Source organism: Molothrus aeneus, chromosome 5 (assembly GCF_037042795.1).
Source record: "Molothrus aeneus isolate 106 chromosome 5, BPBGC_Maene_1.0, whole genome shotgun sequence".
NCBI lineage: Eukaryota > Metazoa > Chordata > Aves > Passeriformes > Icteridae > Molothrus > Molothrus aeneus.
The window spans coordinates 4,743,768-4,758,657 of record NC_089650.1 but is presented as its reverse complement, the minus strand read 5'-3'; the positions used below and the strand labels follow the sequence as shown (position 1 = coordinate 4,758,657).

Genomic DNA, 14,890 nt, shown 5'->3' with positions numbered 1-14,890 from the left:
GTGTATTGCAGCCTTAAGTTCAGGGGTGAGTTGTGGTGGTGTTCGCAGGAATCCCAGGACGAGGGAAGAGACGAGAATCTTGACTCCATGTTTCAGAAGGCTGATTTATTGTTTTATGATATATATTACATTAAAAGAAAATTATATATTAAAACTATACTAAAAGAATAGAAGAAAGGATTTCATCAGAAGGCCAGCAAAGAAAGGAAAGGAATGATAATAAAATCTTGTGACCAACCAGAGAGTCCGAGACAGCTGGACTGTGATTGGCCATTAATTAAAAACAACCACATGAGACCAATCACAGATGCACCTGTTGCATTGCACAGCAGCAGATAACCATTGTTTACATTTCGTTTCTGAGGCCTCTCAGCTTCTCAGGAGAAAAAATCCTGGCAAAGGGATTTTTCAGAAAATATCATGGCGACAGTGAGTGGCTGAGGCGTGACAGAGTGGCTTTGATAAGGCTGTGTCACCTCACAGAAGAGAGTGTGCAGCTTTTCCACAGTGCCTCCAAAACAGTCCAGCTCCTTATTTGTGCGGTTACTCCAGCCTTGGCTTCCCCTCACCCGCAGTACTTCTGCTGCTTTTATGCACTTCACAAATTGTTCTATTTCTCCCCGTTCCTCAGAGACCAGCAGTGCCAGGAACCTTCGGCCCTTTGCGTGGATCCGATCCCACCAAGCTGTACGGCTCTCCGCGAGTGCCCGAGCCCCATCCCGGAGACCCGGTGCAGCAGCACCAGCACTTTGCCATGCAGGTGAGCCCCTCCCGCGTGGGCTGCAGCACCCCAGGCCCCGCAGGTGCCACGGCTGTCACTGAGACCCCCCTCTCTCTCCGCAGCCGGCCGTGGGACTGAGCGAGCACCGCGGGCACCGCCTGGGCACTCCGGAGAAGCAGGCGTGCGCGGCGCCGCCCCACGTGGCCGGGCTGGGCCCCCGCCTGGGCTCCCTGCAGCTGGGCCGCCCGCCCGATGGCGTCTACCCACCGGCCCAGTTCCAGCAGGGCTTCCTCCCGCCGCGGCACAACGGGCCCCCGGGGAAGGCGCCCGAGGGCTCGGAGGTGCCCCCGGGACACATGTACCGGCCCTACAAGTACCTGAACCGCGCGCATCCGGCCCTGTGGAACGGCAGCCACGCCGGCCAGCCGGCCGTGGGGCCCGAGGAGAAGGCACCCATGGGGCCGGGGCCCTCGCTGCAGCCCCGCGTCCTGGGTCATACGATGGACCCCCGGGCCATGAGGCCGCCGCTGCCTCCCAGCCAGTGGAGCGAGCAATCAAATTTCCTACCTCACGGGGTGCCTCCCTCAGGGTACATCCGACCGCCCGGCAAAGGCGCCGGCCAGAGGATGCCGCAGCCGCCGGCCGCTCTCTTTGGGGGACCGCCTCAGGTTCAGAGAGGCTGCCAGGGCGGGGACTCCATGCTGGACAGCCCCGAGATGATCGCCATGCAGCAGCTGTCGTCCCGCGTGTGCCCGCCGGGTGTGCCTTACCACCCCCGCCAGCCGCCCCCGCCGCACCTCCCCGGGCCCTTCCCCCAGCTGGCTCACGCTGCCTCTGCCAGCAGCCAGCCCCCAAAACCCATGGGAAATGGGAGCTCACAGGATCCAACCGGCCAGACCATGGACATGGACAGCAACCAAGGTAACGCCCTCAGTGCCCACTGGTAGCACTTCACCTTCCCTGCCTGCATCTGTCGCCTCCACCGCTCAGAAAATAATTCAAATCTTGATTAAATATTTGGGGGGAACAGAGGTTTTACACAGTTTTGGGGTTTTTTTAAATCGAAGTTGGAATACATTTTCTACTCAGGGCATTGCTTAGATTTTTCTGGGACTGTTTTGTTTCACTGAGACCTGCCAGAGGTCCCCTCTGTCCCAGCTTTACCTGAAAGTTATCAGTGTGCCACGAGGTGCAAATGCAAAGCATAGTCTGTAATGCTTCTAGAGCTCACCTGGAGTTAATTTAAAAATTGGATCTGCAGAGAGTTAGGTAAGGAGAGGAGATGTTATGTGAATAAATGCCTTAAATATACTCCTTTGAGTGTGTGTAAGTACAGCTTCTCCTCTGAAATGCACATCTGCCTTATGAGCTCTCAACATCTTAAAATCTTCACACGCCAGGGCTGCCCAAAAGCCCTTGAGCAGCTGTATCAGTTCAGGTGGGATGGCAACATGTCATGCATGCCCTTACCAGTTTCTTTCTGGTTGAATTTCATTTGTTCTATCCGGTAAACTACAGATAATAAAAAGGAAAGAACCTTAAAAATAAAACCTAATGTAGAGATCAAAAAAATTCAGAGATCAAAAAAAAAACTTTTTCATTAATTCTAGCTGGTAAAGTAGAGATCAAAACCCTTGTATCTTTTATCAATCCCTTGTGTGCCTTGCACTAAGAGGAAACTCTTTCCTTGTGTGGCATTGCTTAAAAGTTATCATCATAATTTAGCTTGCTGGATTTAGAACACAGACAGAGGAGAACACTGAGTGATTGCAGGACAGGGCAGTCTCATCTCCAAACCACAGTTGGTTGAAATATGGCTGCGATCAGCTCTGTAGTATCTCAGGGCATGGTGGTGCTTCTGCCCAAGCTGGATGCAAACAGGTTTTGTGGAGGGTGGGCTTAAATTTGATGTTAAGAAGAAATTCTGTTCTGTGAGGGTGGTGAGGCACTGACACAGATTGCCCAGAGGAGCTGTGCATGCCCCATCCCTGGAAGCGTTCAAGACCAGGATGGGAGGGGACTTTGAACAATCTGGTCTAGTGGAAGGTGTCTCTCTCCATGGCAGGGCAGTTGGAACTACATGATCTTTAAGGCCCCTTCCAACCCTAACTATTTTATAATTCTGTGACCAGAAGGGATAAGACAGCCTGAAATCAAGCTGCCAGTACACCAACACCTTATGTTGCTGTCATGTGGACCCCAACTCTGCCTCTCCTTTGGGCAGCCTCTGCACACCTCTGTGTCAGAGCAAACACGTGTGCCATGTTATTCCAGAGGGGCTGTGACTTAGCGGTGGCTCGCAAACTGCAGTGTCTACCTGTGCCATCATTCACAGAGAGATGCAACTGATGAGCAGTTTTTAAAAGAGCACTTTTAAAAGAAGCAGCTCTTAAAGATCACCCAAATTTGCAAAAGTTACTTATGTGTTTGACTTCCTTCCCTCTCTTTCAGTGGACGCACTGGCGGGCATGGACGAGAAGGCTCAGTGCGTCAGCATTCCCGACGGGGCCTACGCCAAACTCCTACCTCATCCCAAGCTCCCGCTGCCCATGGAGTGCACGAGGCGTGCCGTGCCCCCGGATGGGGAGGGGGATGGCCCCGCTGGGAAGGGCGACCTGAAGGCAGGGCAGGGCAAAGGCGCGTGGTCAGCAGAGAGCGGCTACGCCGGCGACCCGGGCTGCGTGAGGGACCTGGGGCCCGCCTCCGAAAGAGGGGGCGCCCTGCCTCAGAACGGGGCGGCGGGCGAGGGGCCGGCAGCCGGCCCTGAGGGAAAGGGGCTGGCTGCCAGCCTGCTGGAGAAGCCCCTGTGTGGTGGGGGAAAGGCTCTGCCCGAAGCAGCCGTGCCTTGCATGGGACAGGGCACCGGCCTCCCTGGCATGGACGCCACCTCCATGGGGGCCACCCCCAACCAGTTTCATCCCCTCTACATGTCCAGTCTGGAATACCCCAATTCAGCCGGGCGGTACCACATCAACCCAGGCCTGCAGGGGTTCAGCCCCGTCATGGGGGGGAAGCCACCTCCTCCTGCCTCCCACCCCCAGCATTTCCCCCCGCGGGGTTTCCAGCCAAGCGGCGCCCACCCCGGCGTCTTCCCGCGGTACCGGCCGCCCCAGGGAATGCCGTATCCTTACCAGCCGCAGCCCCAGCCCTCCTACCACCACTACCAGCGACCGCCCTACTACGGCTGCCCGCAGGGCTACTCAGACTGGCAGAGACCCCTCCACGCCCAGGCCAGCCCCAGCGGGCACCCCGGTGCCCACCCGTCCCTGGGCAGGCCCCCTTTCCCGGAGCGGGGGCTGCAGGGCTGCGAGGCGCTGAGCGCCGCCATGGCCTCTCCCAGCCGCGTGGACGCAGCCAGTGCCAAAGAGGTTTCTCCGAGTGACGGGCAGGAGCTGGGGCCTGAAGATGAGAAGTCCGAGGAGTCCCAGGAAAGAGCGGAGAGTCCCAAAGAGTTTCTTGATTTGGACAACCACAATGCAGCCACTAAGAGGCAGAGCTCAGTGGCAGCGGGGGAGTTCCTCTACGGAGCCCCCCCGCCACACCTGGGTGCAGGGATGGGATTTGGCCCATCAGCTTTCCCTCCCCATGGGGTGATGCTACAGACTGGCTCTCCTTACGGATCCCGGCATCCTGCCAGCCACTTCCAGCCCAGGACCTATGGATCGCCCGTGAATGCTCACCTGTCTCATCATCCAGCCTCCGGCCAGGCCAATGGCCTCTCTCAGGAGGGCCCCCTGTACCGCTGCCGAGAGGAGAACGTGGGTCACTTTCAGGCCTTGCTGATGGATCAGAGGGGCAGTGGAGGTGGCATGGGGGGGCCACCCCAGGACTTGTATAGACCCTCGGGGTAAGATCGTGTTTTCTGCAAGAAGGCAAGGTGGGAGGGGGGTGATGCCTGGGTGACCATCAGTGTTGGATACCCTTGAAGGGATATGGCTTCAAGTCACAGGAGATGGCAAGTCAAGTTAAAAGGCTAAGAGGTGGCTCTTGGACTCTTGGAGTAAGATTGCTAAGATGGAGAGAGAGTCTCATTGCACCTCCTTAAAGCAAGGAGCACTTGCTGTCATGGAGAACCTGTCAGCCTGCTTCACCCATCCCCACACCAGTGCTGAGCTTCCCCTGACAGTGTTTTGCTAATGTCTCATCAAGGGTTGAGCGTCTCTTAACCACACGGACTCTTGCCATTTTCTTTGCAAATGTTTTATTTAATCTTGCTTATAGTGGGGCAGAGTCACTGACTAAAGTGGAAGTTTGCCTCTTGTTGTGAACACCTTTATGTTGCCCTCTTTTTGTCCTCTTGCTTTGCCCCTTCTCTCTGTGTCAAATTTCCATCACAGAAAGTTACTTCTCACTAAGACTGCGTATCACATTTTATTCCCAAGTGGAAAATACTGCTACTTCAACAATTCTCTGTTCAGTTTTTATGAATGTCCTTCAACTGTTACTGTTTTGTCCTCATCACAGCATCAAGTCCTTCCTTCTTCTAGTATTCAGGGAACTTGGCTTAAAGCTAAGCCACTGGGGGAATGGCATGGGTTGAGGGCTGTGTTTTGGGGGAAAGCCAGACAGAATATACAAGACAAATGCTTGTATGCTAATGTTGTATGTATGCCTTCAGTGAAGTAGTTTTAACCAAGAGTGGGGATTTGCTCCTGACATTCATGTGCTAAAACTCTCTCCATTCAACCTGACTGCAGAATGCAAATGCATCAGGCTCAAGTTCCTTTCCCGAAGATGCCTACAGCAACCATGGCCCGGGAAGATTTGACATCACAAAAACCATCAGCATTGCCTCTGGATCAAGTAAGGGCTGCTAGAGAGAGCAGAGCTGAAATGCAAGTCTTTCTCCTCCCAATGGTTAAAGGATTGAGGTGTTTGGTGAGGGTGGGAGGAACTGCAGGGAGCTGTGAACTTGGGCAGATCGCTAGCGTTAGCTTTGAACTGGTTGCATGCAATCACGAGATTATTCCTTCCTAAAGCTGCTCCAACTCTTGTTCTTCCTCTTCCAGAGCTAGTCCAAGAAAGGACAGACTTCATGAAGACGAAAGCCACACGTGATTTGGACAAGGGAGAGGAGGGGCAGGCCCTGCTCCCACCCTCCCCTGGCCCCAGCAGCATGGAGCTTCCCGGGTCCATGGAGCACGGCGCCGTGATGGATTTTGTGCTGGAAACCCGCAGAGGTGCTGGGCCCAGCCAGCCAAGCAGCTGGATCACCACACAGGGCACCCCAAACCAGTGGCTTTCTGTGACAGGAGACTGCGTCTCATTCAGGGTTTGAGGGATTTTTTTGGGTAGGGAGGGTGGGGTGGGGGTGGAAACTTTCATTGACTGCTAAACTCAGGTATATTTTTCAGGGTGGAAGAGGACGATGATGGAATTTTACTTGTAGTATTAACGTGTGTGTGTTTTGGAGCTGGATCCAGTTTACAGAATTTAACCTGTTGCCTTTCTAAATAAATTTCTGTTGTTGGTGAATGTATTGTACATAATGGGGGAGGGGGTGGGCCCAGCTTGTAGTGGGCTTAGCACTGGAGGAATCATTAACTGTTTACAATCATATCACACTGAAATCTTTCAGGATAGGGTGAGGGTTTGGGGGGAGTGGGGAGAGGTGAGGAAATGTGTGATGGATGACTTGCTGTTCTCCTTCCTGTCCTCTGCAACCAAGACACGACCCCATGGCCGGTTGACTTAATAGCAGGAATTGCTCAGGAGCATAACATGTCCTCCTCTCTCTCTTGTCTTCTTCCTCCTTCCCCTCTCACCCCCACCTCCACCCCTCTGGATCCAGGGCCTGAGTGCACTTCCAGCTCCTGTCATCATGGGGGAACAAGGAAACCAGGACCAGGAATTAAAACCAGGGCAGGACACCCATGGCATTGTCCCTTCTGCTAGTATAGTACCCTTCTCCCTGCCTTTCTGATAGAAGAAATGTGTGCTCTAGAAAACAGAAAACAGCATAACTGGTCATCTTAAAACTTACTTTGGTGAAACCAGTGCAGCTGCAGGTGGAGCAACACCTATCCAGTAGAACAATTTTGTGCTAATCTGTACTGCCCTGCTGCCCAAGAAAAGTGCCCACCTCTTTGTCTGACCCTGGGCTAACTTCACTTCTTAGCAGCAGTGAAGCAGAAAGTGCCACAGGCTTCCTGAGCACTTTTGCTGAGGAGGAAGAGCAAGAGGCTGCCTTGGGGGAATGGCAGGATTACTGCAGTGTGAGCCATTTGTTGGATTTGGCATTTGCAAGTTGCAGGTGAATTGGGAAGCACTCAAGCACTCATTCAGAGTTAGATGTGGAGGTTGATTGGCTCAGAAGCCAGGGACAAAAGGGCTGCATGCTGCAGTGGAGTTGGTTTTACTTTGTTGTCAAGCAGCAGGTCCTACAGGGCCAGTGGAGTACTGCACTGGGAAGAGCCGTCTGTGCCAGTGCTTGGACAGCCACTGCTTGTTCAAGTGAGCTCTGTAGGAATTTCATCTGCATTTATTCACATCTTACAGCTAACAAGCAGTTGATTATTCTTGGGGAAGCTGGAGTAAAATAGGGCAGTTGTTAAGTTATGAGACTGGGCAGCAGGAGCTGCTGGGAGCACAGCTCGTGTGAGCAGGCTGCTGGTTGCACTGGGAGAGGACAGTGGTTGAAAAGAGGATCTGCCAAGGAGTGGGACAGAGGATGGCAGCAGCAGGAGGACAGAGCAGCATGCCCTTTAGTCTGTGTCATACCAGCTAGAGGAGGAATACTGTCTCCAGTTTCTGGAGGATTTTTCTGTCTGCCTTCTTATTTTGGATGGTGCCATCACCCATATCTTTAGCTGGATTGCACCAGGATGCAGGACTGTACTGCCTTTATCCTGCTGTGTAGATCTGCCACTAGCTGGCAGAGCTGTTCGAGTAAATGGCAGGTAGCATCTGACTGAGCCATTGCTCCTTCTGTCCTAAGCTTTTGGAAGAACAAAAAGCCTAAAAGATGAGAAATACTCTTTCTTGAAATAGTTGGGAAAAAGGAGGACTGCCATGTTAGTGCTTAGTGAGCCTCACTTCTCTTGCTACAGTACTGCTGCCTCTGATGAGCTGTGTAAGGCCATGGCATTTTCCAAGCCTAACAGGAGTTAAAGTTCCTCATGTGATGGCACAAGTTTGCTTCCAGATGCAGCTCTTACCCACTGCTGCAGCCAGCCTGGGAGCTGGAGCTGCTGGCTGCTTAGGCCAGGCAGTTTCCTGGGACATCTGTCAATGTACTGGGAATGGCTTCCAATATCTATCTACAGATGCCATTACATTAGGAAAGGGAAGGTGGGGTTTTTGGTGTGAGGTTTTTTTTTTTTTCATTTGTATTCATCTGTCAGGGAGCAAAATGGTGCGAGTATAACTCCTGTAAGACAACAGTCCTGGGACAAGCACAGTTGCTTCTCCTTGTAAAGCAGTCTTTACTTCACTGTAGATATAAAAATAATTGAAAACAACAGATTTAAAAACAGAGGAACTGGAAAATATAGCAAAGCATTTTGTAAGAAAGCATTGAAAACTCTGGAAATGTGGATGTAGATTCTGCAAAGAACCCTGCCATACTTCAGCCTGTCTTCTGTATCACAGCCAGCTGAATATTTGAATGGGGCTCTCATTCAGCCCATGGTGAACGTTGCAGAACAGGAGGGTTTTAGATGCTATAAAAACTCTCCAAGCAGGCTGAAGCACACTTCAGCTGGAACTGGCACTGAAAACATGGTTCTAGTGGTCATGGCCTCTGGGTGAGGACCAAGCCTCAATCAAAACAGGAGACAGCTAAGGAGGGCAAGAATTGCTTGTGGTCTGCCTGGAGAGGGTAGTGCAGTGTCAGACAGTGATAGATGAGGCAAACCTGGGAGAAGGGTTTGACTTGCAGGTGTGGAAAACAAAACCAAGAAGTGAAGCTGACTCCTCTGGAGGGTTTCTAGGTAAATGGCTCTGAGGTAGTCAGTAATTTTCATTGAAGTGGCTAACAAGCTGCTGTTGTGAGGACAGATGGTTCCTGTTAGAAGAGTACTTGTAAAGAATACAGGGAGCTATGGCTGGGCTTTCCTGAGGACAGGACGTGCTGAGGTGGAGAAATGCTGCTGGAGTCTTAGATTGGAGTTTCCAGATTTTCAAATGCTTTGTTCATAAGTGAGGGTTGGGGGGTTTTCTTTCCCTCTTACAATATCTAGGGATCCCCTGAAAATCGGAGCCTAATCTCGCTAGGTACAATCTGATCAAATCACTGAAAATTGGCTCTCCTCAGAGGGAGCAGCCCTGGGAGAGGATTGCTGGGCTGGAATACCTGAGAAAATGTAAGGAGGAGCAGATAATGTGAATTTTATTATTTCCAAACCATGCTGCTTTGTAAATATTGTGGAAGATAGGTTTGAGGGATTTATAAGAGTAGCATTACAGCTGTTTATGTACAGAGTGGTGTTTTGTGCCACAGGTTGGATTGCAGTGCAGGAGAAGTGTAGCTGCACTTTAAAATAACATGGCTTTTGAGTGCCATGCTTGTGCCACTATCCTAAATTTTGAACACAATACAGAGAAACTGCAGTGCATTCCCCAGCATTGTTGTAGTACAGTATATTACCAGGTGGCCCTTTCTCAGAAAGCATCCTGAACTAGTGACTTTGCAGAATTTCCTCTGGCTATTACTTTTCCCATCTGGGGAATGTGTTTTACTATAATCACATATTTCATGTTAAATGAGATTATATAATACATAGAACAATTATGAAGTTGACCATGCCCAAGCACAAAAATTTCCAATGTTCTCAGAAGATCTTTGTGTGCTACTCTACCTTTTTAGCCTCTTGCTCTCCCCCACCACTTCCTCCTTTCTAAGTGGTGTGTGGTGTTCCCAAGCTCCCTGGATGTCAAGTTGCCTTTGCACAGGCTGTTGTATAAAATCCCCCTGAGACTCTGAATCTTTGGGCATCTTAGGTGATACAGGCCCTGACAATTCAGCTGGAAAGGGCAGTCACTGAGGCTTCACTGTGACTTTTAGCAAACTTAGAAGAAGTTTGCAGTCTATAAATTCCATGGTGTGACCCACCAAACCACTCAGGCACCAGCCTGCAATGAGGAGGACAAAAGAGGAAAGCAAATTTGAAGTTTCAAGGCCCAACTAGTTTGATTTGTGATTTTGAGGAGACACTTTTCTTGGAAGCTTCTGATTCTTTCTTGTCTGCCAAATGCCTTTTCCATGCAGACTCTCCGAAGCAAATCGCCTGTGTATATTTTTGTAAGTGTGGTTTCTCAGGGTCTTGGAGAGCTATCAGCTTTATGATGTCTTATCTGAAAGCAAGTCACAGAGACTGTCTTTCATTCTGCTGACTGAGGCAGCTCCCCTGCAGGTTCTCACCCCAGCACTTCTCCATTTAAAATGAAAGTATAATTAGAAAACAACCTTTCTTTATTTTCTCCACTGATCCCTGTCAGGCTTTTGTTCATCTCTCTGTTCAGCTAGGGTGGTTTCTTTGTTCTTGATGGCTTCATTCTGCTTTCCTTTCCTACAAAGACTGTGTTGCTGTATGCTCTGTGGAATTTCAGAGAAGGTGCTGAAATGAGTGACAGGGAAGTGTCATCCCAAAGGGTGGCTTGGAGAAGACCAGCAGTGCAATCTGTGATGGTGTAGTTGGTCCTGGTTTCCCTTTCTGCAGAGCAGCCATGCAACTGGGTCTGTACTTAATCAGAGCAACCCCTTAAAAAGTTTTTATTGTGGTGAATCAGTGGAGGAACAGAGGAGTTTGCTCTTGCAGAATTCCTGTTTTGCTTTAAGCAGTTGTCTGAGTGCCAGGTCCTTCCTGCAAGGCCAGGACTGAGATAGGCTGTGCAAGGAGGGCTGCAGCCCCTGTGAGCTTTAAGAGCCTGTGCTTATTGTGAGGCAGAGAGCATCTCAGAGGTTGCCCTTGCAGCCTCTGCCCATCTGTACCTGTTTAACATGGTGGGGGTGAGCACACTGTGAAGGAGAAGCCTTTTAACCAGCGCATACTGAACTGCTCCTGCTGGCTTTCTCTGCCCACCTCCCACTCTGACAAAGAGCTGGGGAGGGACCCATTTCCAGCTGTCTCCCAACAGGAGCTCCTGGGGACAACCAGGGCAAGGCTCAGTCCACCCCTAGGCAGGGAAATTCAGGACAGGGTTTAATGGATTTGAAACTAGATAGTAACATTCAAGTGTACCTTTGAAGTGAGCTGTGTTGTGCCCTTCCCTTTTTGATCACTGTCTCACCTTGGCTGACATGCAGGATTTGAGAGACCATGGAGCATTTTGTAGGTCTAACACTGCTGGTCTTGCCTTGACTGAGGGCTTTTTTCCTTCATTTGCAGCCATGGCCTAGATTTGTTTTGGCAAAGGTCTTCCTCTTTTTGAAACGTGGCTATCAAAGTGAACAGCACATCCAGGAGAGAGCTACGTCCACCAGGGAAAGAGGGGACAAAGGATTAATTAGGACTGAGGCTTAATTAGGATTTTCACCAACTCTAGCAAGTCCCTCTGTGCTTTGCCCCTTTTATTTGGAAACGCTTGGCTCACTTAGCATAAGGGCAGTAAGTGGAATATCTTCTCAATAAAAGCAGCACTGACTCTGTGTGAGCCCAGCTCCCTTGTTGTGAACAAAGTCAGACCAGAGAGCCACTGGGGACTCCTTTGGGCATCCATGAGTAAGAGACCTGCAGGCACCTGGTGCACTCAAACCGTGGAACACGGCAGGGGAGCAATCTCCCTTTGTGAAGCCAGCCAGGCAGCTCCAGGAGCCCAGGCCTCAGCTCTTAGTCTGGAAAGTCCTCTGATTCCCTTCTGTATCATATGCCAGCCCTTCCCCTCTCCTTGCTTGCCAGCTTTCAAGCCTCTTTCCCTCTGCTGGCTGCCCTGCAGTCAAGGGCAGAGATGAAAGCTCACTGCCCACACGAGCACAGGGCACAGGGCTGGCCCTGCCAGCTGCACACACACAGGCAGCAGCTGGGGAGGCACATTTGCCCTCCTCATGAAATCAGGCTGTCCTCAGTGGCCCATCAGTGTTCTCTCTGTGCCCCTGGAGTTTGCCACCCAGGCTCAGCAGTGTCTGTCCATCTGCCAGCACAGGGGTTTGCTCCTGGTCCCAATGCAGGGCTCCCACACGTGATCCTGCCATGTCTGCCTCCAGGAGGGTTTAGGTTAAAAATGCCTGTGCATATGCTGTGTACAGCTGTGGAAACTCTTGTCTCTCCTCCTTGATGGATCAGTGAATGCTGCTGCCTGGTCTTTTTCTGAGCAATAATAACATGCAGCAGTGCAGCTTTGACCTTCCTGTTCTGTTTTAGGGCTAAGGTGGTTATGGAACACACTGGGGGGGGGGGGGTCTTCACAGTCTCAGTGGGAAGCAAGGTGCTCTCTGTGGCCCTACATTTTATCATGCCATGTTCCTGCTTTCCCAGAGACTGCTGGGTTGATTTAGGTAGCCATGAGAGAGCTGGTTGCTGCTTCTGTGTTTGGGAAGGCAGAGAGGGAAGGGAGCATTTGGGTAAAGTTGAGCCTCATCCATCCAGCCATCCATTCATCCAGAGAGCAGAGCACCTGGAGGAGGGGTGGGTGGAGCACTGGTTTAATGCCTCTGGGGGAGGAGAGTGACCCACTGCTGCTTCCCTTGCATTGCTGGGGAGGGAGTGGGGGAGCCTATGCCACTACATCCATTCATTTTCTGAAGTTGGGTAACATTGGGGTTGTCTTTGTATTATTGTAAGTTTGTAAAGAATGTAATCTGTCTGTCGGGGGCACAAGGAGAAAACGGGGGCCTTTCTCTTTTTGGGTGAGGCTGTTCTTATGTTGCTGTGCTTTTTGTTGTTGGGCAGGGGGAGGGTCTAGTGGCCATGGGGGCAAAAGCCTGGCCCTTGTCAACGGCTTGCAGCTGTCCCAGGGTGACAGGAGGGTGAGCTGAGGCTGCTGCAGAGACCTCCCACACCAAGCTGTGAAAATGCCTCTGCCTGTGTCCCTCAGTGGGGGAAACCTGACCTCTGCAGTGGGGCTCTGCACTGGCACGTTTTGCTGGGTGTGCTGGGATGTAACACTCGAGGACTGGGCTTGCTTGTCCTCAGCTCAGTTGGAAACTGGGCTGAGCAGCTGCCCATGCTGTTCAGGAAAGGTTGGACTGGATGGGCTCAGTTTATCAGCTCAAGGAGTTCATACTGGAGCTGCTCATCCCAGCGCTTCTGTCCCCAGCAGGGCCTCGGGGGCTGCACCTCTCCATCCCCCCTTGCCCAGGAGCCCTTTCCTTCCTCCCCATCCTGTAGAGCACAGTGTCAGGGATCCTCTTCTCTCTCCTGCTGCTGCAAAGTTGTGTGAACTTTCCTGGTCAATACTGGAAAGGGGAATGCTATTTATTTTTATATTGTGTATATTTTGTCTTGGTCTGCTGATTACCTTTGTTCCCCAAGAGCGACAGTTACCTCAATAGTTAGTTTAATACTGTGTGTTGGGTAATTTTTTTAAAGAACTTTTTAAAAATCTTGATCCTTGGAGGTCTGTAGATTTTATTTCCATATGAATTGGTTATTTTGTATAAAGTACATTCTTAAAATAGCAATCACCCTTGCTGTATGTGTGTTTTCTTGTCTCCTGGACGGTCTCCCTCTTCCTTTGCAAGGGGAAGTGGATGGGGGTGGGAGGATAACACAGAGGGCTTTTTTTCAGAGAGACAAAGCCCTGGACTGCAGTCAAGACACCGTTGTGCCACCTGTAATCCATTTACAAGAGAGCACCTGGAAAGCTAATGGGGATCATTTCCCGTTCAGGAGCACAGCTGTCTGCCTATGAACAACCCAGCTGTGGAAACGAGATGCTGTCACTGTTTTCCCCCCAAAGTCCCTGGTGGGCTGTGGGTTTTCCTGCAGCCCAGGTGTGCAAGGAAGCCTGCCTCTCTCCCCAAAACACACCGTGCTCTTGGGGTGGTCTGTGCCCCCACATCCATGTGAAACTTCTCTGCTTTAAAAGTGGTGACTGCCCTGAATGGAGCCCATGGGGTGATGCTGCTAAGGAGGAGCTGATGTAACCTCTGTGACTCCCCTTTGTGCTGGTCAGTGATGCCCTCAGGGGCTGTTAGAGGAAGGGAAAGCCTTTGGAGCCCGTGTGTGGTGGTCCAAATGAATACTGGGCCCAGAAGGGCACTCGCTGGTCGCTGTTTATTCAATCTCCCAAGTGAGATGGGACAGGGGTTGCAGCAGGGAGGTGTTCAAGACAGCTTAGCTCTTCCTCACCAGGTATCAGCATCACAGCCAGGCACCGGCCATGCTGGTTCATGCTGGGAGGTGCCTGCTGTAGGTGCATGGAGGCAGCTTGCACTTGGCCATTGCACAGCTGCTCTCTGAATAAATGACTTGCTCAGTTCTGCTGATTCTGCAGCTTTACATCAGGACAAAATTAAGGTGATTCTCCTTAAAATTTGATGCCAGCAAACAGAGGCATGTAGGGATGAACAGCAGAAGGATGGGGGCACAAAGGCTCCCAGGTGCATGCTGCAAGCCTTTTCCTTCTTCTCAGCTCCATCCAGTGAAATCTCCCTCTGTTTCCTCCAGGGCTGCTAACAGACGCTCACATCTCCTGCCAGAACAGCCCTGCAGCGTCGCCTGCTTGCTCTGTGGGCTCCATCTGCCCCTCCTGTGGGATCCTCACTCAGGCTGGGGCTGCTCCCAAGCTGAGCACGCTCTCCTGGCTCTCAGCACCAGAGCTGCCAATGCAAAGAGATGCCCAGGAAACATTTTTCCATGGTGCAGGACTCCAAACTCGATGGCCGAGCCAGGGGCCAGCATCTTTTCTGGCCAAGGAAGCTCAGAGGAGCACATGTAGGCAACTTCCCATCCTGGGCCTGGACCCCAAAGCCGCCAGCCAGGTGCCAGAGCTGCCCCTGCTGTCCAGGGCAGGCAGATGAAGTCAAACATCCTAGCAGGGTTTTTCCCAGTCCAGCTGCAGCTCCAGCCCCTGCAAAGGCTTCTGAGGACCCTGGCTCCTTGCTCCTGGGGAGGATGAAGGGCTGCTCTGTCACATATCCCCCCTTCCCCTCTCCCCTCCTCAGGGGCCAGAGTTTGGGGAGACAAGAGCAAGCTGTCCAATTTAGGAAGGGAGGAATTTTGTCCCCCTATCAGTCCCAGGAAGTGTTTGGGTCAGAGGGGATTGGCACAGGGAGATTTTTAATCCTGG

General features: G+C 51.6%; 1 protein-coding gene across 1 annotated transcript in view; it reads left to right on the top strand.

Annotated features, from left to right (window-relative positions):
• Positions 1–5,937, top strand: part of CECR2 (CECR2 histone acetyl-lysine reader) — a 92,788-nt gene extending 86,851 nt beyond the window's left edge. The window contains exons 15-19 of the mRNA XM_066550366.1: positions 632–760; positions 844–1,642; positions 3,173–4,568; positions 5,419–5,524; positions 5,731–5,937. Of these exons, the coding sequence (XP_066406463.1) occupies positions 632–760; positions 844–1,642; positions 3,173–4,568; positions 5,419–5,524; positions 5,731–5,736 (2,436 nt within the window). The 3' untranslated portion in view covers positions 5,737–5,937. The remainder of the gene's footprint in view (positions 1–631; positions 761–843; positions 1,643–3,172; positions 4,569–5,418; positions 5,525–5,730) is intronic.
• Positions 5,938–14,890: the final 8,953 nt, after the last annotated feature.